At 41.7% G+C, this 21,740-nt stretch overlaps 2 protein-coding genes across 12 annotated transcripts in view; one reads left to right on the top strand and one right to left on the bottom strand.

The window, feature by feature from the left end:
* Positions 1–21,740, bottom strand: part of LOC109418688 (serine/threonine-protein kinase 10) — a 225,836-nt gene that overhangs the window by 14,099 nt on the left and 189,997 nt on the right. For 9 of the 11 annotated variants that reach the window (XM_062861336.1, XM_062861339.1, XM_062861340.1 and 6 more), the window contains 7 exons: positions 18,865–20,093; positions 18,551–18,796; positions 18,331–18,485; positions 18,095–18,263; positions 17,726–17,832; positions 17,454–17,586; positions 10,501–11,719 (listed from right to left, as the gene is read on the bottom strand). In XM_062861336.1, the coding sequence (XP_062717320.1) occupies positions 10,805–11,719; positions 17,454–17,586; positions 17,726–17,832; positions 18,095–18,263; positions 18,331–18,485; positions 18,551–18,796; positions 18,865–20,093 (2,954 nt within the window). In that variant the 3' untranslated portion in view covers positions 10,501–10,804. Of the gene's footprint in view, positions 1–10,500; positions 11,720–17,453; positions 17,587–17,725; positions 17,833–18,094; positions 18,264–18,330; positions 18,486–18,550; positions 18,797–18,864; positions 20,094–21,740 lie in introns of those variants that run through there. The other 2 variants (XM_062861343.1, XM_062861344.1) reach the window with 1 other exon arrangement.
* On the top strand, positions 948–8,649 carry LOC115257682 (antigen 5 like allergen Cul n 1). The gene is made up of 3 exons (XM_029857542.2): positions 948–1,364; positions 7,918–8,159; positions 8,225–8,649. Exons 1-3 carry the CDS (start codon positions 996–998, stop codon positions 8,469–8,471), a joined length of 858 nt encoding a protein of 285 aa, XP_029713402.2. The 5' UTR covers positions 948–995; the 3' UTR covers positions 8,472–8,649.

Raw genomic sequence — 21,740 nt, 5'->3', positions numbered from 1 at the left:
CCGAGAAATGTGATACCACCGTTTATCATTTACAAGATTTTCTATAATGACGTTTTACTGATGACTCAATTATGTACTATCATTTTACGCATATTTGGTTAACTTTTTGTTGCGATGCGTGATAACAAAGTACTTTGTGGATTGCATACTGAAAACTATAATGTCTTCCAATTACTTATGAAAAGCTACGTGGGAATGAAAAGCGATTCAATTGGAGAACAAAATTAAGTTGCCTGACTCCGCTCATGATGATATGATATCTACTTAGCAAGAGATCAGCGACTGGCCGACGCAACGCCTTCGTAGATATCAAGGAGCTTTTATGGGGAAGGTAATAGTCTAGGATTCACTATTAGTCAGTGATACAATCGGATTCAATTATTATGTGGAACTTGTTCTATGTAACATATTTAGTCACCTCACCCCTTTTATCATACAAATATAAGGCCGTTTGTGTAATTGATTCTTATAGATCGTCCCTTTTGTAAAAGTTCGATAAAATTTGTTAAGAATTTAGAACATCAACGATTTGTACATATTTTTATGAAAATTTCCTTGAATAGGATTGATACTTCATTTGAATATGTACGTACACATCTATCGCATGGTTTTGATTAAATTTATTTACTAAATACACATTCTTATTGATACACATTAAGTTGTCAGAAAGAAAATCAAGGAATATTAGTATAAAATTGTGTTGACGTTAAATATGTCCGAAAAATGGATTAGCATCTACGAAACTTTCCATCAAAACAAACTACGTTCAATTGTTACAATAAAGTTGATCAACAAGTACCGAAAAACATACATAGGAACCACCCTAAACACATAGGTAGGTACCACAAGGTACATGACAAAATGCTGCATCCTAGATTGTCCCACGGAGGAACACTTACAAACGCACACACAAACACACAACAGCCTGCGACTGGCACTCCCGCCAGAGCTGATGTCGTCCCGCGAGTGCACCCGCGCTGTCAATCAGTGTCGCAATGTGTACGCAATCGGATCGTCGCCGTCGTGGTCTTTTTCGTTATCTCGATAGTAGTTTACAATCGTGGCCAACTATCGCCGCCTCGGCACTTGTTATCACTTTACTCGTGGTGACACTCAGCGGTAGTGGATTCACGGATGCCAAGCAAACGCCGGATTACTGTCGGGCCGGACTGTGTCCCGTGGGGACCCAACATATAGCCTGCAATGGGAGCAACAGATTTGGAAAAAGTTGCAGTCGGCCCATGCTGGTCAAAATGACTCCCAAGTATGTGAACTTGATACTGAACTACCACAACTCCAAGAGAAACCGTTTGGCTTGCGGAGCCATGCGACGTTTTGCTTCGGCAAGCTCGATGCAGAAGTTGGTGAGTGAAATATGGCCGGTGTGGTATACAGTTGTGTAGATAACAAGTGAAAGATGCTACTCATGTGAAATACTGCAAAGTGTCTAGGTCAGTGGTGTCGCTAAAGCGTGAATCCTAGGTGCCCGAAGAAAACGACTCAGAATGTGTCGTCAAATTCAGTTCAGCGTCTCACATCACGTGTCAAGTTCTCCCGTCCACATATACAATTAATGATAAGAATAATAATGATAACTGAGAATCGGTTGGATAGTTAGACCAATCTTTCTCAATCATCATATTCATATAAAGTAAAGTGTCCAAAATTTGCCATTTTTGTTGTTCTCGATTGTGTAGCTGGTGATTACAAACGATTCGATAAATATATCAATTTTACGATTCGGTGCCATTTCTCAAATAAAATTTAACGAATTTTAGTAATAACAACAACTTTTTATATGTATGTAACATTCTTTCTATTTTTTGTGTGTGAAAAAAGTCAAAATAATGCGATATCTAGCCATGAAAAACTTTCATAAACTGTATGATAATATTAAATATTTCAGAATGTTACAGAGAATCCCTACATCTGGTACTGAAACAGAAGAACAAAATATGTTGATACTGTCGTTACCTATTATCTAAACAGTACAAAACATAATGAAGAATATTTACGTGTTTGTTACGAGTTTGTTGCTACGAATTTCAATTGTTTATTCGTCATCGCGGATTGTAAGATTAGAGTGCCCGGTATGACTCATGTTGTTTTGGTTAGCAAAAGTCTGGGTCGAAGGACACAGCAAATCAGGGTTCATATGGTATGGATTACCTAATTCGCTTTGTGTTCATACTCGATACTGTTTTGTTCATGAATCATTCGATACACTTACGTGACATATACCAATAACTATTCGCAAAAGGACAATATCCACTTTCCGGAGAGCTACAAGACGGCTATGAACAGACTCCAGGAGTTGGAAAAGCTTCTGTCCAGAATTTCGGAACTTCGAAAAAAAAGTGAACGATCAGCAGCTACGAGCAGAAGCATTATATAAGGTTTCACAGGAAGAGGTCTGCTTTCTACCTCGGTGAGTGGTTACCAATCTCAAAAAGCCTGGCAAAAATAGGATGTTATGGAGTCTGCTTCAACGGTATTTTGCTCCCTTGAGTAGCAAAAGTTCCATTAGCGATACGAGTGGAATTTTTGGTGCGATTCAGGCATGGGAAAATCCTGTTCCTGCGAATGCTCATCCGCGGTGAAGACAGGTGATCACAGTGTTTTCTTTGGATAAGCAGTCCGGAGAAAGACGTGCAAGTCTTCGTGATCAGTGTGGCGATGTTTGGAACTACCAGCTCACCATGTAATGCAGGCCAGATTGTGGAATGCTTTCGACTACATCGAACAGTATCCCAGGGATGGGGAAGTAATGCTCAAGAACCATGACGTTGATGACTTCGTCGACGGTGTGTCTACTCGGTAGAAGAAGCAGTTCAGCTGACGCAAGTGCAAAATATCCACGCAGCATCGGGCTTTCAGTTTGAGAAGGGACTGTCTAACGAGAAACATCTGAACCGACTAGAAGAAATGAATAAAGCGATCAGTAAAGCACTGCCAGTACACAAAGACCGCACAATCACAATCACTAATTAATTCGAAAAGTTCTACGAGCCGATTGGGCAGCACGAACGAAACGGGAATTGGGAAGACGCTCTACGATCTCTTAGGATTCATTGCACACTTTGTCGTTCAAGGGAAGATTCTGATGCAGGAGATTTGATGAACAGATTCGAACTGAGGCGAGCCTATTACGGAGTAGCTATGTAAGGTTTGGACAACGTGGATCGAAAAGTTTCGCCAGATCAAAGAAGTGAACTTTACACGCTGCTTCTTGAAGAATTTCTGAACGCAGAAAGCCAGCGATATCCAAGTCCATGTGCTCATGTGCAAGTTTGTCAGCCTGTACGTGCGTGGCCTGCCTTAGAATGACACTGGATGCGAAGTTGTGCCTCTTAGAATACTATCTATAATGAGTTTGGATCTGCTGGCTGACGGGTTGCCGTTTTCTATGCAACATCTGCTCGATTCTAACTATTAATGTTCAGAAGCATTTCCTGTGAATTCAGCTCAGTTCTTGCTTGGATTTGTTGCGATAGTCGTCGGTATTATCAATTCGTATCATACCGAGTTGACGGAATCATATCTCAAACCAGTGGATGAATTGCAGTACGTATGAAAATGTTGTGGGCTGCAAAACGGGGAGTCGATAAGGAGAGCGTCCGACTAAGCTCTAGTCTTCACAAGTTCCTACCTCATGCTTCCACGGGTCCAGCGATGACAAAGACCGCCAGCTAAAAGTTGTATGCTTCGCTGGTAGTGCAGCCTGGGCACTGTTGTCCTTCTGACTTCAGTTAGATTGAGGAGGTACGTCACGAGCGTCTGTTCACCAAGGAGGTGCGGCTCAAACAGCGTCAATTCTGGCATCCAGCGGCTAAATATGAAATACTCCTCAACCGGAAGCTGTGGCAGCCCCACCACAGTGGATAGGGAGCCTTGAACCAACAATCTACTATTCCCGAAACCCAAAAACAGTTGAAGAAACCGAAAATGAAAGATTACGAACTGATTCATCGGCTTCGATTTTTAGCGTGGAAAAACGGACAAGAATTGGAACTTGGAATGTATTATCCCTAGTCCAGTAGGGTAAACTGGCACAACCATCCAATGAGGCATGCCGTATGAAGCTTGAGATCCTAGGACTGAGCGAAGCCCGTTGGCCGAACTTTGGAGAACACAGATTGGCGTCGGATCAAATCCTGCTATATTCTGACCTACGAGGTGACCATGCTCCTCGCCACCGTGGAGTAGGTTTCCTGCTGCGCTCATGAAGTGGGACCGTATTGATGAGAGGATAATTGTAGCAAAATTCAGGTCACGGGTTTGATACCTTACCATGATCCAATATTACGCGCCAACCAATGCTGCCGAAATGCAAGACAAAAAGAACTTTTACAGTCAACTGAATGCTGTCCTGGATAAGATTCCAAGAAGTGATATCAAGTTCCTCATGACTTCAACGCGATTGTTTGTTCCGACATCGGGCTATGAACACGTTATGGGACGCCATGGTCTCGGAGATATGAGCGAGAATGGTGAGCTGTTTGAAGCGTTTTGTGGCAACAATTATATGATGATTGGGGGATCGCCCTTTACCCATCGATCAAATCAAATCGATCACATCGGTATCGGATGTAGAGACGGAGCCTTCTTGATGTGCGGAACAAATGTAACACCGACATAGCGTCCGACCATCATCTCCTAATCGGCGAGATCCGACTGCGCATTGCTAGGATCTATCGACAGCAGGAGAAAATCGGGCGCCGGTTCAACACACGCCGACTGGAAGACGCTGCGATGAAAAAGTCCTTCGTCGAGGAGCTGGGGAACCGTGCTGCATAGAAGATCAATGAAGCGCCATCATGAAAGTCTCCTCGCCACCGGCGAGAATAATTTGGTTGAGCTACGCACCCAGAGAAAGCAGATGACAGATGACACCGGTTGGAAGATAGAGAAGTGCAGGAACACCAAGGCCCCGATAGAATGAGCGAAAACACGAGGAGCCAAAGCCGTAGCCCGTCTGCGATATTCGATTCTCGAGGAAGGAAGTGTCACGCGACCACCGAGGCAGTGGGCAACGTGTTGAGACAACGGTTCCACAAACCGGGATTGCAAACAGTATAGTACGGTGCGTGTGTCCTATGTAGCTGTCAGTAGTGCAAAATTAAGCAAGTAGCTCCGATGGTGGGCCGCTTCCGAAGGGTCGCCGTACTTGCGTCATAACGTCCATTTATGTCTATCACACAGTCTGTTAATGGGATCATCCGTGATGTCGTTCAGACGATTCGCTAATCGGTGGTCCTCTAGAAGTATTCTCGGACAATGGCACCAACATTGTGGGATATCACAGGGATTCGTGGAGGAAGAATCTCTGGAAGAATTTCTGATGTAATCCCCAGAGGAGTTCCTGAAGTAAACCCTGGAGAAATTCCTGAAGAAATTCTGGGAGGAAAAAACCCTCAAACTAGCGAAACAAAGTGATTTTTTAGCTACCGGATGTTCTAGAAAGTCGTTCTCACTGGTTGGGTGACATCAACTAAAGGACAAAACATAGAAAAGTGAAAGAAGAAGAAAGGATTTCACAGCGTAACAAAAATTACCTTTTTGTCTGTCTCAAGAGCAAACTTATGTGTCTCCGAAGGATTTTGGGCCGCTGAATCCGAATCCGGGCTCAGATTTGCTCTAATACGTCACAATTTTGAGCTATACCTCAATTTATAGGGCAAAATATGCGATTTTGAGCTTTTTTGACTGCAAGCCATCAAGCAAGGATATATTTTTTTTAAGCAATCAAAAGGTTAATTGGTCAATTAACATCTAAATTAACGACTCATGCAAAATATTTCGTTTCGGTTGTGACTATAATGGCCAGACCAATATCATTCCAGATTAACATTCTAGACTCTTCTATTCTTCACCTAGGACGAGTAGCAGCGAGTAGCCACGTTAATAAAGACAAAAAAAAATATCTTTTGTTTCAAACAAAATTGACGAAAATCTTTTTTTTTTTTTTTTTTTTTTTTTTTCATAGTGATTACGGCGGTAGCACACTGTGCTTATGTTCTAACACCGCACCCTTTCCCTACGTTTGCTTCTATGAGCCTCTATTTTTGTTTCAACACACAGAAGTACGTAGGCATATCGTGGCCCAAGTCGACACTGTTTTGGCCTGCGTTGAACAAAAATAGTTTTAATAAAAGTTTCCCCTTTTTTTCTTTTTGTCAATTGTTTTTTTGTAGTATGGTCCATGTATTTAGTTAGGTTCTTGTCAATTTGTCAGTTATTCGAAGTAGATCTCCAAGGTAATAGTCAATTAAGTCATTCTGGTCTGTTCTATCATAGCAGCTTTAGTCTTTGCTTTATTGAAGTGTAGTTTTATTGGAAATATGCTGAATGTAGTTATTAAAAAGAGACGTCTGGAACTGTGTCCTGCTAGTTGTTTCGTCATGCACATACGTCATGTCTTAATAATACCTAGGAGATTAACAAAAACACGTGTGTTCGGTCGGATGTCCATTGCGTAGAAAGTCAAGGAAAATAGGTTTCTTTATTGTCAGTTGTTATGTAAGCCTCGCTTGAAGCACTTTCCCTGTCATCTGTACACCAACTAATCCGTATCTTCGTACACAGCTAAATACTGTACTGTCAACCGGCGAAAAGCCTACGGTTAAATATTAAAGAATGAATAATAATGCTGTTTAGCGCATTGTTTCCTATCGCCACTATTTTAGTCTAGTCCCAACTGCAAGCTTTTTTTCCAATCTTAGCGTAAATTGTCTTCTAGATACTTCTAGATAGATTCATCGAATCAGTCGAACCCGTATGTTAAAATATAGTCGATTCTGTGCCAAATTGTTTTCTTGATTTCTACTTCTCTGTGTTCATCTCTTGTGTCCTTAAATTGTCATCGGTGAAAAACCCACAGAAACATGTAACTGAACTCCTGATATTTTTCTTTTGGTGTCATAGCACCATCTAAGAGATAAACAAAAATACGCTAAGTTGGTCAGTTGATTGTAATAAAACAAAAATTGCTTGTCAACTATTATGTATTCATCCCCCTACAAATACTATGAAAAATATTCAAATTCGTTCTGTCCTATCGGTCCTACCTCGATAAACCATGTCATTTTCTCATGCGTGGCCTAGAAATGTCAACCTAGTCATACAAAAGTAACGTTGTTCAGTTAATAAAAAGCAGTCAGCTTTTGTCCAAAATGTCACGTCGAACGCATTGATGTCAACAATGCGTTTAAGTGTTCGCACGTTAGCTTCGAATCTATCAGCACAATTAAGTGCTGCAAATCTCCTTCCCACTATTAATTCGTCGGTTGATTTTCATTGCATTATTTAAAGAAAATATGACCAACTAACATTGTAAAAAATCGAAAAAGCGACTATGACATTAATAAATTTTTAATCAAAATCAACCGAGAAACGTGGGAAATAGAGCCCAAACAACATTTTGAAGTCAGCTGGCTGTTAAAGGTTCCAAAACCTGTCACAAATCCTATAATACTTTTATTAGGATTTGTAACGATCATCAAAACCTTCTCAAATCCAACCGACTTGGAACTATTGCTTGGGAATAGACTCTACTGAGCCCTGGCGGTTCCTCCGTGTTTATCGAGCATGTCTGATGCATATGATCAGCCATACTCCATCTGCAGCAGCCGGTTCGTGATGAGCCGTTGGAGGCGCATTAAAGTGTTAAAAAGGTGATATGTTTCACTAAAGAACACTACATTACAATAATCAAAATGAAACTCCTTCACTTTAATACCGTCAACCCCTGCGAACTTGGCCAGGGAACAAAATTGACGAAAATCAGATCAAAAGTGTATTCTTGGGAGAGTTTCTAAGTCATGAATCATTTTTATGGATCCTTAATGCATACTGTATAACTTTTTCTTAATGCATTAGGAAGGTCAACAGTTAAATAATTCCAAGTCTATTTTACAGCGCTGGAACGACGAACTGGCTCATCTGGCTGAGTACAATGCCAAAAGTTGCAACTTCGAACACGACGAATGCCACAATACCTTCCGATTCCCATACACTGGCCAAAGCATCGGGATGAAGTGGTTCCACGGTATGAACCTTACGACCACCCAGGTCGTCCGCGATCTGATGCGAAAGTGGTACCTGGAACACAAACTAACCAAACAACGAGATCTGGATCAGTTCGAGGTGAACCCGCAAAGGTAACATTCCCTAAGTTTTACAATGTGATCAAACTATTTAACAAATTGGTCAATATTTATTGTAGCCTTGCAATAGGACATTTCACCCAGATGATTCACGCGGACACCACGGAAATCGGTTGCGCACTGGTGCGGTTCTACAAGCATCACAACAATCTGCGGTTCTTGCATTACTATCTGGTCTGCAATTACTCGGAAGGCAACATCGAGAACCGACCGGTCTACCGGAAGGGCAAACGGTGCAGCAGATGTAAGAACGGCTGTACCAGAGGAAAGTATCGGTGCCTCTGTCGCGATTGGAACACTTTGTAATGTTCTCGGGTGCGGATAACCTTGAAACCAAACGAAACCATCCCTTTATCACTGTCGCCGTTGAGTACCTGTGTTCCGTAAATAGTTGTAGAGTGCTGCTGCTGGTGCTAGTAATAAACGATATATGTACCTAGACATAATCCGATAAAATGAGGAAAATATATTTGCTTTTGTAATACACGCGTCCTTAATTGCGCCACGGTGACAAATGAGCGAGGGGATTAAGAGTGAGTGTTTATTGTTATCGTGGGGTTTATCAACGGCTTGTTTGTACGTGATTGCATTTGAAAATCACTGCTATAGCATATAAATGGTCGGTAAGTTGATCAAAGTATAGATAGATAGGCGACAGAAGGGCTCAAAGCTTACAAGGTTAACGGGAAATGATTTTATCAGAGAGCGGAAATGCGCAATTTATAAACATTATAGTATTAAACTAGTTTCACATTTTTAAGCAAATGTATATATGAATCAATTTGGATAACAGTTATCAGTTACTGATAGTGAGGAAAATTAAAGTCGAAAAGAAAAATGGTAGTCGAAAAGAATGTGCGTTGACAAAAAATGTCAATGCACATTTTCTGGTGAAATTAATAGTTTGAAACTTGCAACGTCTGAGATAGGATCGTAGACGAAGGGTCTACCTTGATCATGACTAGGCGTATTGATGCAGTTTATCTAGTTAAACATTTACTGTTCAATACATATTGCATTCAAAGACGCCATAGGAAGGCCTGGTTTGCATAGGAATGCGACTATCATTAAACAATCAGAAAATTATGATCGTATCGGACCGTAGAACATCGATAGAAGCATCACTGCTCTGAACTTCAGATATGACTTCAGAGTTTGAAGAGGGAGACAGCAACACAACAAACTCGAATAAGACGACATATATGATGGCGAGTAGGTATAGCGGCAGACCAAGGGTCTGTGTCAAATGGCGAATTAAAATTAATGTTCACTTAAACATGACAGTTCGATAATTATTTCCTTAGGAGAACTGTCAAGTTTAAGTGTTGAACTGTCAAATTTAAGTAAAAATTAATTTTAATTCGCCAATTGACACAGACCCCAAGTAGTATGTGGTAATGCTGATGTGCTTTGAGATTTTTGACAGCCTGCCGGCTGATCTGGTATACAACACTTCACTGACTAAGAGAGCGATGCTAACCTTCGCAATACTTAACTTCATAAGCGGATGGTTCTATTTCCAGCGGATGGGTTCTATGTCCAGCCCCGGCACTCAAATTACCAGTTCCTTAAAAATGGAATGGTTTTTTGTTTAGAAACTCTTAAACTAATATCTAAAAATAGGCTAATTCTGGATACACCCACATACACTACATTTGAAATGACGAATGATCAACGCATGGGTTAAAATAATAATTGCATAGTTGTGATTTGTGACACGGCATTTTCCTGCACAAACACCCGATTTTGACGTGACACAAAGAAGCCGACAACAACTCATAAACGACATTACAACAATGATCCAAGATGTGAACTATTCCCCATTAAATAACAAAAAAAACGGTGAACCAACATTGAGACATGAAATACATTTATTCGTTGCGATGGCCACATAGACTGAACAAAACTGAATGTGGAGAAAAATGAATTCAACAAACCTTGCATAGATTTTCCTCCTCTCGATCTCGATCCGTTAGTTCTTGTGGATCACCCATTTGTCTGTCGATATCTTCCGTATTTGGCATTGGAGCGATACTTTTAAATCCCGCTCCTCAATAAATAAAACCACCCGCAGAGAGTGCACAGTGAATGTGTCGGATGTGCGTGCTCAATGGTTCATTGCAGCGTGGTTTTTGTTTGTGAAACACACCCATGAAGGAGTTTGGATCGGTACTTGGTTGTCGCGTTGTTAGTAGCGTTATACAACGATTTCGACGTAGGCGATGGCGAATGTTAGTTGTTAGTTGTTAAGCCGTCATCTACAGGTTAGGATTGGTTGTTGTTAGGGTTTTTGGGTACAGTTGGTGCACATAACATTAGTAAAACTCCATTCATCTTGAATGTCAAAGGTGCAGCTGACTTGGCAATCGTTGGTCAGTTTTAGCTTTTTGTGTAAGCCGTTGCGTTTTATTCATGATGGTGCAAAATGTGCGGTATTAATTGATTCATATGTTTGTGGTTAGTTCGAAAAACCGAAGACAGGCTCACTAAAGGAGACATTAGTAGGAGAGGAAGGTGGAACGCGTATACACAGTTTCAATGTCTAGATTAAGCAAATGGAATGAAGCATATTTTCCTAGGTTCAAAATGTCTAATAACTATGATAATTATCTAGTTGACTAGTCCTATAGAAAAGTGTCCTAAGCTGCCGAGTCACTTTCTCTATCCGGCGACAAGAGAATGGGCGTTGAAGGGGAAACTTTCATGCCTGAAGTGGGCAATGCATCTCGTGGGTTTCTACCGTCGCCGTTTTGGTGTTGGGGATGCTGTTGCAATGGAAGACCTCCTCTAGCAGAACTAAAAGTTGATAACCTATTAATGTTGGCATCGGAAGAAAAGTTATTGGTACCGAGGCGACTGGATCCCCAACCAGAGTTGCCACCCCTCGGCAACGTACTTCCGCTGTACGATGCCACCGCGGACGAAGATCTGTTGGACATAGCTTCGAAAAGATTGCCTGGCTTTTTGACTCTAATGGGAACAACGCGATTGGTTGGCTCGGAATTTTGTCTGGAGTGATTTTGCATAGGGAATAAGTACGAACTATTCCGAATACCGTTTTCCTGATATGGCCTGTTGACGTTATTTTTAACTGGAATTTTTGTTCTCCTACCCGACAATATATCCTCGGACTTCCTGCGAAGGTGAGCCCCATCGTCAGTGAAAATATACTTAATAGCTGACGGCGGTTCCCCCTGCCCACCCTGCTGAGGTGCCATATTTTCATTTTCGTTTTCCTCCAATACCGAATCGTAGGAAGATGCTAGCGAAAGCTTATGGGCCGAATTGGGCGTGTTGGGAACGGAACGGCTTAAATCTGGTACTGAACTGTGTATACTGTTGCGTCCGTTGGCTACCGGTAGCGCGAGGAAGGTACGGGACCGAGAAATACTAAGCAATCCACCGTGCAGCCGATAGGAACGGGAATTCAAGGAATTGGTGCGATTCCGAATCTCCGGAGGAACTACAAAATCACCATCGAATTCGCGTCGGTCTACTGGACCCCACTTTAGCTCGTACTCGTTCACCTGCCGGTCAAGCTCTTGCTGAATAGCCTGCGCGGACGAACAGCGGCAAATGGTGTAACGTGTGTGGGTCGCACAATCCAATGGCATACGAGAGCAGCAAGAAAAATAAAACGATGGAACATGTTAAAGGTGGTTAGTTGGTAGGTAATTCATCATACAAACTTATATACAAACGGTTATGCTATAATGCAAGCCAATTATGTAGATATACAAATGAATGGGTTAGAAGCAAAGGGGTGTAAGTGACAAAAACCAACTTTCGAGTAAATTAGGTTTGAATTTTTTCACCAATTTTTCATCCCATACAAAATGTATGGAGTTGTAAAATCGATCCAATTTTCTCCGATTTATTGTAATTTTTCTAAGCATCGTAAAAACAAAATTAAAAAAGTTCCTGAAAGCTTGAAATCTGAAGAATTTTATGATATGCTCAGCTCAAAATCGACAAAATGGTCACTTACACCCCTTTGCATCTGGGGCCCTCAAATACAAACGTCAAATGCTATGTTTAACAGCTGTTTAGATATCGAATTGGCATCTCTACAAATAGTTGGAGTTACAATAATTCTGGTGAATAAGATTGGAAAGGAGTCGAACAAGCAAGGCGTATGAAAGTGGCGAAGCTCTATGATATCAATCATCCGTATCATCGGATAAAATAGCAAGCAATTAATGAAGTAATAAATTGGTATTAATGATCTGAATTTATTTTTTTGTAACTTCAACAACACAGTTACCAAAACTTTTGCTCAAACAGCATCAAATTAGTCAAGAAATCATATAACCCCTCGCTGTTTGCACCATTTCATTGCAGAAATGGAGAATTGATCACCTCACCATACAAAAATCCAGCTCACTACGTTCAATCTAGTACTTCACTGATTGCGTTCTATTGGAAAACGGACAATTTATTTATTTATTCAAAGGTGTTCCTGAAAATTATTCCCGAAGGTTACTTTGAAAAAGTCTGGACAAATATTTTGAGAAAATTCCATAGTCTAAATGGCATTTTTAAAGGGAATTCCAGAAGTAAAATCTAGTTAAAATTCCTCATTTCAAAAAGTGAATAGGAAGTGTTGTGAACGAGCATTCGTGTACCCCATGATCGGCTCGGCTCGTGTCTATCACGACGACGGATAGACGACGACCGCCGCCGCCGCCGACGACGACGACGACGAACATACTGCAGAAGCAGAAACAACAGAACGCCATCATCTGCAACAGCAGCAAGATGCTGCCCGCGCGCGCTCTCCGCGATGTTACTTTTAATTTGTAGTAATTGTAATGTTGTGTAAATAATGTATATAGTCCAATAAATGTGCTTGTTTTTATTATGTAATGTCCGCGTGTGGAAGTATTTTATTCGGCCATATAAGTACATTTCCCCGGACATGAAAGGAAGCAATCGGTGAAGTACTAGATTGAAAGCAGTGAGCTGGATTTTAGTACGATGCGAAGGTAAATTCTCCGTTTCTGTAATGAAATGGTGCAAATAGCGTTGGTATTATGATTTCTTGCCAAACTTGAAGCGGTTTGAGCAAAAGTTTGCGTAACTGTGTTGTAGAAGTTGTAAGAAAGTTCGGATACACCATATAACTTGAATAGGACATATCGGCGAAGTACTAGATTTGTAGTAATGAGCTGAATTTTAGTATGGTGAGAAGGTCAATAGGACAGATCGGTGAAGTACTAGATTTGTAGTAATGAGCTGAATTTTAGTATGGTGAGAAGGTCAATTCTCCGTTTCTGCAATGAAATGGTGCAAAAAGCGTGGGTATTGTGATTTCTTGCCTAATTTGATGCTGTTTGAGCAAAACTTTGGTCAACAGTGTTGTTGTTTTCTCCATTTCTTGCAACATAAACAACATATTTATCCAAAGTTTTGCTCAAATAGCATCAAATTAGGCAAGGAATCATAATACCCACGCTTTTTGCACCATTTCATTACAGAAACGGAGAATTGACCTTCTCACCATACTAAAATTCAGCTCATTACTACAAATCTAGTACTACACCGAACGTGCCCCATTCTCCGTTTCTGCACTGAAAAGGTGCAAAAAGCGTGGGCATTATGGTTCCTTGCCTAATTTGATGCTGTTTGAGCAAAACTTTGGACAACAGTGTTGTTGTTTTCTCCATTTTTTACAACATAAACAACATAGTTATCCAAAGTTTTTCTCAAACATCATTAAATTAGGCAAGGAATCATAATACCAACGCTTTTTGTACCATTTCATTGCAGAAACGGAGAATTGTCCTTCTCACCATACTAAAATTCAGCTCATTCCTACAAATCTAGTACTACACCGAACGTGCCCCATTCAGATTTTCAAAGTAAATGTATTTATTGAAAGGTCATATAACACTGATCAAATACAGCATATGGTTTTGAATAACGTATTTTTCTACTTTTTTATAAGCATTAGATGTATCTGAAGTTTGTCAGCTTGTAGGCTAGAATAATTTTCGAAAAGTTACTCATGCTACAGCAGTCTCAAACGTTGAATTTTGAGTTTACATCTCGCACACCTGAAAGTTTAGGAACCTATGACTTACACGGTATATCATTTTCGGCTGATTTTGTAGTTGAGGATGCTGTTTCTAGTTATCATCGACTGGACTCAACCGAGAAGTAATGCGAAAACTGATCGTATTTCTATGAATAATCCGAAAAGCAAATCTAGGAAGAGAAATCCATCAATAAGCATTGAAGATACGCCCATAAGTAAGCGCGAGAAAGGTTTTTTTTCTGAAAATATGTTGGATTTGTTTCTGGTTTTTTGTTTCTCATTTGTTCCGACATTTTTTTGTGTTTTTTTCAGGATTTCTGGGAGTTCTTCCTGGGATATTCACCAGAGTTCTTCGAAGGATTTCTGCAGGATGTTTTCATGAGGGTTCTACTGGAATACCTCCCGAGATTGCTACTAGATGTTTTCCCGATATGCATCCAGAGTTTCTCACTGGATTCCTCCAAGAGATCCATTCGAAATTTAATTTAATTCTAATAGCGGATTTTCAGGATTTCCAACAGTTACTTTCAGGTTTTCGCGAGATTTTTGTAGAAGCTCTTACGACGATTTCTCCCGAAGAAGAATGTAGCAAATTTGGGAAAACTCCTGGGAAGATCTGCTGGAGAAGTACCGCGAGGAACACCAGAAGGAATCGCAGAAAATCTTCAATATTAATCCAGATAGAAACTCTAGGAGAAATTCCGCGACTACATCTGTGATACATTCTGAGAGATATTCTCGAGGAGATATCGGGATAAATCGTGGTAGAAAGTCTTTGGGACAAGACGCAGCAAAAACTCCGGGAAAAATCTAACGAGAGACTCTGGGAACAGTATCGAGAAAACCTCTTGAAGAAAATATGTAGGATCCTCGTGAAAAACTCCACGAGAAGACTGTGTGTAGTGTATTTTTTATCGATCGAAATTAAGATATCCTGGAAGATTTTTAAGATAGAATCCTGGAAAGAATTGTTCGAATCTTGGAAAAATGTTGGTAGAAATCCGGAAGAAGCTCCAGGAGGAATTTGAAAAAGAATACCTAATTCCCAAGGGGATTTCTGGAAAAAATCCGTGTAGCAAAACTTCTAGATGGACATACTAACTACATATCTATTCGAAAACTTTTTTATTCATACCAACAATGTAGAAAACTCTGTGGACTCTCCTTTTAAGAAGATCGACAAGCAGTAATGTTCGCTACAACCCAGTGTTTTATTTTTTATTGATGCAAAATATCTCTGAGTATTGAAGGTATTCCATGAGTACCCCAGGATTTTCCGGTAAATAAAAACTCCCGAAGGATGCCCGATTTTCCAGTTGATAGAAAACCCTTTCTTTTTTCCGGGATATAAGAGCTAAATAAAGTAACCTTCTGTCGAGCAGATTTGGTGTGATGGTTAAAGCACGTGACTTTAGCGCCGAGGACCTGAGATCGAATCCCACTCCCGACTAAATCCCAAAATGTGAGTTTTTTTTTCGGAAGGGTGGTAAACCCGTGGGTCTCGAGATGGACCCTAGCATAGCATAGCATAGCATAGCATAGCCGACCGTACACATCCTGGGGTGGCTGTCGATAGAGACGTTTAATGCGCCAGAAAAGTTGCCTGGGACTTGACAAACCTTTCATTTAACGAACTCTCGACACCTGGCCAGGTCCTTACGATCAGCGGGGATGGGGAGGAAATGTTGATTAGATATCTACTCAGAACATGTCCAAGAACTTGGGCCACTTCATAGATATCTGGAGTTGGATGTGGATGGGATTTAATGGGATGCTTTCCTTGGCGAAAAAGCAAATTACAATTTGTTATAAATTTAGTTTAATCATTTACCTGGTTAACGCTGAAAAAGTAAACATTAGTACATAGTAGATATGATTATTTAATTAAAGGTTGATTACGGTACGATTGAATAATTGAATTCAACTGAATAGTGAATACTTTTGTAAAATAGTTGATTATTGTGGGAAATCGTTCCGCAGCTTCCGAGTGAGAGCTCCACAGCATGTCACACGATCGTCAGCCACGTACGTTGGGTCCGGTGTCCAGCCAAAGAAAAAGCGCCATGCGACCAGAACTGAATTCCGTACTGATAGTACCACACTAGTCGCCCCAAAACTGAGACCGACCGCGATCCGACAATCGATATGAACACACGCGAAACAACGACGATTACCGCAATGCAATCGTTGCGGACCGAGCCTACTAGTATGAAAAAGGAAAGATCTAACCTTAATGGCACCCAAGTGCTGACTTGCATTGTAGACTTCTTCTCCAGAACGTCCAGTTACACGGCACAGTCCGGATTCGGTTGGACCTCGTTGACAGTCGTTCGGCGGGGATCATCGGTCTGTATTCCGACTCGTTTGGTGTAGCGGTGGAGAATTCTGGGGGTTTTTTCCGGGCTTAGCCGTCGACAGCCACTCGGTAGAGGGAACCGGCAGATGTCATAAATCGTCGAATTACTTACAGTGGAGAACCAAGAGATTTTTCCGGAACTAGCTGCTGCAGACAGTAAAACTTTAAAAATAACCGACTGCAAATAAATCCAATTTTTCTGTTTTCACAATCACAAAAAGGTACAAAATTGACAGCGCGAGAAAATTTCGCGTCCACTTCCTAGCACAGCACACTTCGATCCCGTGGGTCTCGAGATGGACCCTGAGATAAAAATCTCGTTAATAAAGATAAAAAATAAACGTTCAACTTTTAAAGAGGGTTGATATAGTCGCCCTGAAATAAGATATGGTTAATTGAATTGACATGAAGATATTTGATGCAAATTTGCACTTTTCCGGGGATTATTCTAGATTCAACTCATTTCATTATTAATTTTTCGCCTTTAGCTGATTTATCTCTTATTTGAGATTTAGTAGAATCTGTTTCATGGCTATTTTCAGGGTTCATCAACTTTACCAAATTTGTATTTCCATGAATCAACAAAAGTTAGAGAAGAACTAAAATATGTAGCTTTAGCGTATCTTGTTTTGCTCGCGTTATAAGGGAAATACATCTCTAAGTTATGCGAGATGTAAACACACCACATTAAAGAGATCACCAATTCGATATCTTTCCCAGCCGCATTGTAACTGATTTGGTTAAAAAATATAACAAAAAATTAAAAAGCAATAAGAAGCAAATCGTTATTTCCGTTCGGCCTCGGATACCATGCCAGATTCAAAATAATAAAAGCAACAACGATGACACGGAGTAAAAATAGGCAGAGAGAACAACAGTATGTGGGAAAGCTTACCTGTTTCCTCGGCAAAAGCTGCGACTTCCACTCGCGCAGTTCCTTCTGCAGTGCTTCGTCGCACTCGCGCAGTTTGGCACTTTCATGCTCCAGCAGCTGTTTGCGTTTCTCGTTTTGCAACTGTTCCAGTTCTCTGCGGAGAATGGAATGAAAATGTCGTAAATGTTGGGATTTTTCTTTAAGGTTTATAGGTGTTGAGCGGATGATTTATGATCGCGCGGTGTTAGGTTGAGGTCCTAATTTTACATTATATCCATGGTTGTAGTTTATACCTGATGGAACCGTCTGAGGTAGCTCGCAGCTCTTCTAGCTGCTTCATGTGCTTCGTTTCGAAACGGGCTTGCTCCTGGTTGTAGCGCTTTTTCTCCTGTTCCTGGAACTGTGAACGAGAAGATGCATTAATATTCCAGAGATATCAATTATATTGTATTCGTATATTGTCTAGCAGGGACGATGATACTCTGTATCCAAGGAAGTCAAGAACATTCCATTACGTATATATTCTAAACTAGACTGACCAAGATTCGAACCCATCAGCCTCATCATGGTCCTGATACCCGCGTGCTTATCGCAATGGTGTTATGACGTTCCCCAATGTTTGCCTAATACTACAGTGTTTGATGAACGAAAGGTCTGCTTACCTTCTTCAGCTTCTCCCGTTCCAGCTCCGGATCGGTGGTCATCGAAATTCGCAGCGACTCGCGGAACATCATATCGCGGGCCTTCCGTTCGGCACGTATCCGCTTCGGCAATGCTCGCCTCTCGATGGTTTGTCGCTTCAGCAGCTCTTCTTCTTTGCGGGAAATCATTCTGAAATTTAATGTAGGTAGATTATCAGATTTCGGAATCAAATGAATGCCCTTTTGATGTCACGAACCTCTTGATTTGATCCAGCTCTTTTTCGTGGCGTATGATCATTTGGTGTCGTTGCATAAAGCAGATATCCTTCACGTGCCGCTTCGCCAGCTGATGTTTATCGTGAATGTGCTTCTCCTCCAGCTCCCAAAGCATGGCCTCTCGAGTCCGCATCGCCTGAAATAGGTAGTTGATCAAATTCAGTATGGGTTTGTGTATCCCTCAAGATCCCCACAACTTACCGTTTGCTTCTGTTGTAGGTATCCTTTGTCGGCAGCCGACAGCTTCTCGCGATAGATTTCGCTGATCCGTCGCAGGGCGAGCTCGTGGTTCTCCGACAGGGTGGACAGGAAACTCTTTTCCCGCTCTTCGTGCTCGATTTCCATTGCGGTTTTGCGCTTCCGGAACTCGTCTTTTCGCTTCTCCTTCGGCAACAGGTCCACTTCCTGCTTGAGCAGTCTGATTTCCTGCTTGAGGCTGTCGCGGAACTGAAGAAAAATGTGTCAAATTAGGTTGGGCATTACAATTTGATTGTAATCAACCCCCGAAGACTTACCAATTTCAATTCTCGCTCCTGCTCGGCACGAATCTTTTTGGAGGTATTCCTAAGTTCAGTCTCTTGTTGCTGTTCGTACTTTTCCACCGTTTGTCGGTGCTGCCGCGCCAGGACGTCCATGTCGGCCTCGAACGTTCGCTCCAGCTGTAGACGCTCCTGTTCGAATTTCTTCTCCTGCTGCTCTTTGGCGATGGCTTCCTTCTGTTGCAGATCATAGAACTGCTTCTTCTCCGCTTTCTGGAGCATTTTGAGCTCCCGCAGTTCCTGCTTGCGGAACAGATGATCGTCGTACAGTTTGTTGTTGTCCTCGTCGCTGTAAATCACCTTGCTGGTAGTGGTTGTGACTTGGACACCGTCGATTTCGAACTTTCGCGTCCGCTTGCGCGTCTTCTTTTTCAAGTTTTGCAAATGAATTTCTTCCTTGCTGAAGTTTCGCTGCTGTTGGCTGGGTTTCGGTTTGTTGTTACTGGTGACAATTGGTGGAACCTTGTCCTCTTCCGGTTCAACGGGCGGCGGAGGCTTCCGTCGAAGTTGAACTTCTTCATCTACCGACTGTTCGCGGCTATCATGACTAGTTGTTGTTGCTATGCTTTCGGCATCGCTACGATCCAGCTGTTTACCGCTAGGCGCATGCTGCTGGTGATGTGGTTGCTGGTTCGGTTGTTGCGACTGTTGCTGGAGGTGATGATGCAACGGTGTACTGGCCGATCGTACCGAACCGCCACCGTCCATTGATCCGACACTGCTGTCGGGCGAAATCCTTTGCTTCTCCACCACTTTTCGCTTATTAACTATTATACTGACATCTTCCCGACTTCGGTTGAAGTCGCCATTTAACTTAGTGCTAGAACCACTTCTCAATGGCGTTGAAATCGACGAACCCGACGGCGACCGTTGAGCAAAACCTCCGGTGGCCGTCACTGTGCTGCCTGTGCTAACGCTACTAGTGCTTGTAGTACCGCCCATCGGATGGGTCAGCATCATGTCCACCACTTTAACATCGTCGCTCGATTCGCTAGGACCACAACTCACGTTGGATAGATCACTGATGGAATCATGGTGATGGTGGTTCTGTAGGTGTTGCTGTTGCTGCTGCAGATGCAGATGACTGGTACCACTGTTGATCAAGTGCGAAGAGTCCTTAACCTTGATCTCTTCCTCGCCAACGGTGACCACCGAAACATGACTAGTGTCCAATAGTTTACTGTTACTATGATTATTATTATTACCTGAAATGGTAAAAAAAAACTTTTTAGCACAAGTATTTATAACCAAACATAACGAGAGGTTTGTACGACATTTTGTTGAAATTTTTGATATGTGGCCGATTTGGTTGTTGATAATGATATCATGATGTTATGAACATCTCCCGAGATCATGACTAACAATCTTTTTGTGCGAAGAAAGCTGCGTTCCGCCTATGTGCCTACACCCAACCATCTTTATTTGAGTGGCATACAAAGTCAGCGAAATTTATTTTACACTGCTTGTGGCACAGGCTGAGCGGCAAGAGTTACGCAGTAGTCAAGTAATAAACATTTACCGGTATGGGAGTCTCTCAACATTCTCTTGAAAATCATTTCTCATTATGACACGTTCTTCAGAATTCTTAACTACAGGGAATATACCCTCAACTCTTCGAACGTAACGCCTATATTGCGTCCGATAATCATCTTCCAATCGGCGAGATCCGACTGCGCATTGATAGGATCCATCGTCAGGAGGAGAAAATCAGGCGCCGGTTCAACACACGCTTACTGTAACACGCTGCGTAGTTAACATCCTTCGTCGAGGAGCAAGCGAACCGTGCTGCGAATATTCCGGAAGGTGGAAGCGTAGAAGATCGATGAAGCGCCATCAAGAACGTCTTCATCGCCACCGGCGAGAATAATTAGGGCTACGCACCCGGAGAAACCATTCCGGGGGCATTCCGGATTGTGTTGGGGTCAGGGAGTTGGCAAAATGGCTATTGTGAACCAGAGACTGAAGTCTGTATCAACTAATATGGCCACTCCGGAGCATCTATTTAGCACAGATTCCACGTGTGTGTCTTCGGGGACAGGTCTGGTTTGCAACCAAAACATGCCGTGCGACGTACTATTCTTCATGATTTCGAGATAATTGGTCAGAAAAAAATGAACAATGTATGATGTGGCCGCTCCGGATTCCGGAACACCTGGAATAGGTTCCACGGGGGCCTCTCAAACTATATTACTACGAAATAATCACTTTTAGCCATTTGACAGAACAGACACTGACCCCACCTCCTGACCCCAGTAAAATCCGGAATATCTCCGGAATGGTTTCGACAGGGTGGCCACCCAACCGGTATTACCGAGAAAACCGGGAATTAAGCGGGAATCGCAAATAATCGGGAAAAACCGGGAAAATACCGGTAATTTGCTTAGAACATGAACTTCCCTTGGTAATGAAAGTCCAGGATAATCATTATTATTGCATCTATATATTTAAGAATTATTGTGATTTTTCTAGAACAGGATCTATCAATACTAGATCCTAGATACTAGATACGGAGATCGAAACCTAATCCTTGAATAATCGCACAACACGTTGAAAAATCGCATTTTGTACTCAGCATAAGCGTGGTGGCCAACTGCGTGACTGATGGAAGGTCAATCAAAAGATTGACTTTCACTTTTAGAACGATAATGATTTTTAATCTAAAAAACTTTATAAATATGTAATTTCCTTGATGTGCGAGGAGTAGTAAGGACAAGTAAATATCTTGGGTAGGCAGTCCGTGTATTGTTCTACCTCAGACATTGCAGAACAAATCTTGTCACTAAAAATGATGGGAGCCTATCAAAAGGCGGAAACGCGAAAGGCGGAATCACGAAAGGCGGAAATTCGAAAGG

Source organism: Aedes albopictus, chromosome 3, assembly GCF_035046485.1.
Source record: "Aedes albopictus strain Foshan chromosome 3, AalbF5, whole genome shotgun sequence".
In the NCBI taxonomy this organism is placed as follows: Eukaryota; Metazoa; Arthropoda; class Insecta; order Diptera; family Culicidae; genus Aedes; species Aedes albopictus.
The sequence above is the reverse complement of the archived record's forward strand: the minus strand, read 5'-3'. Positions and strand labels throughout refer to the sequence as shown.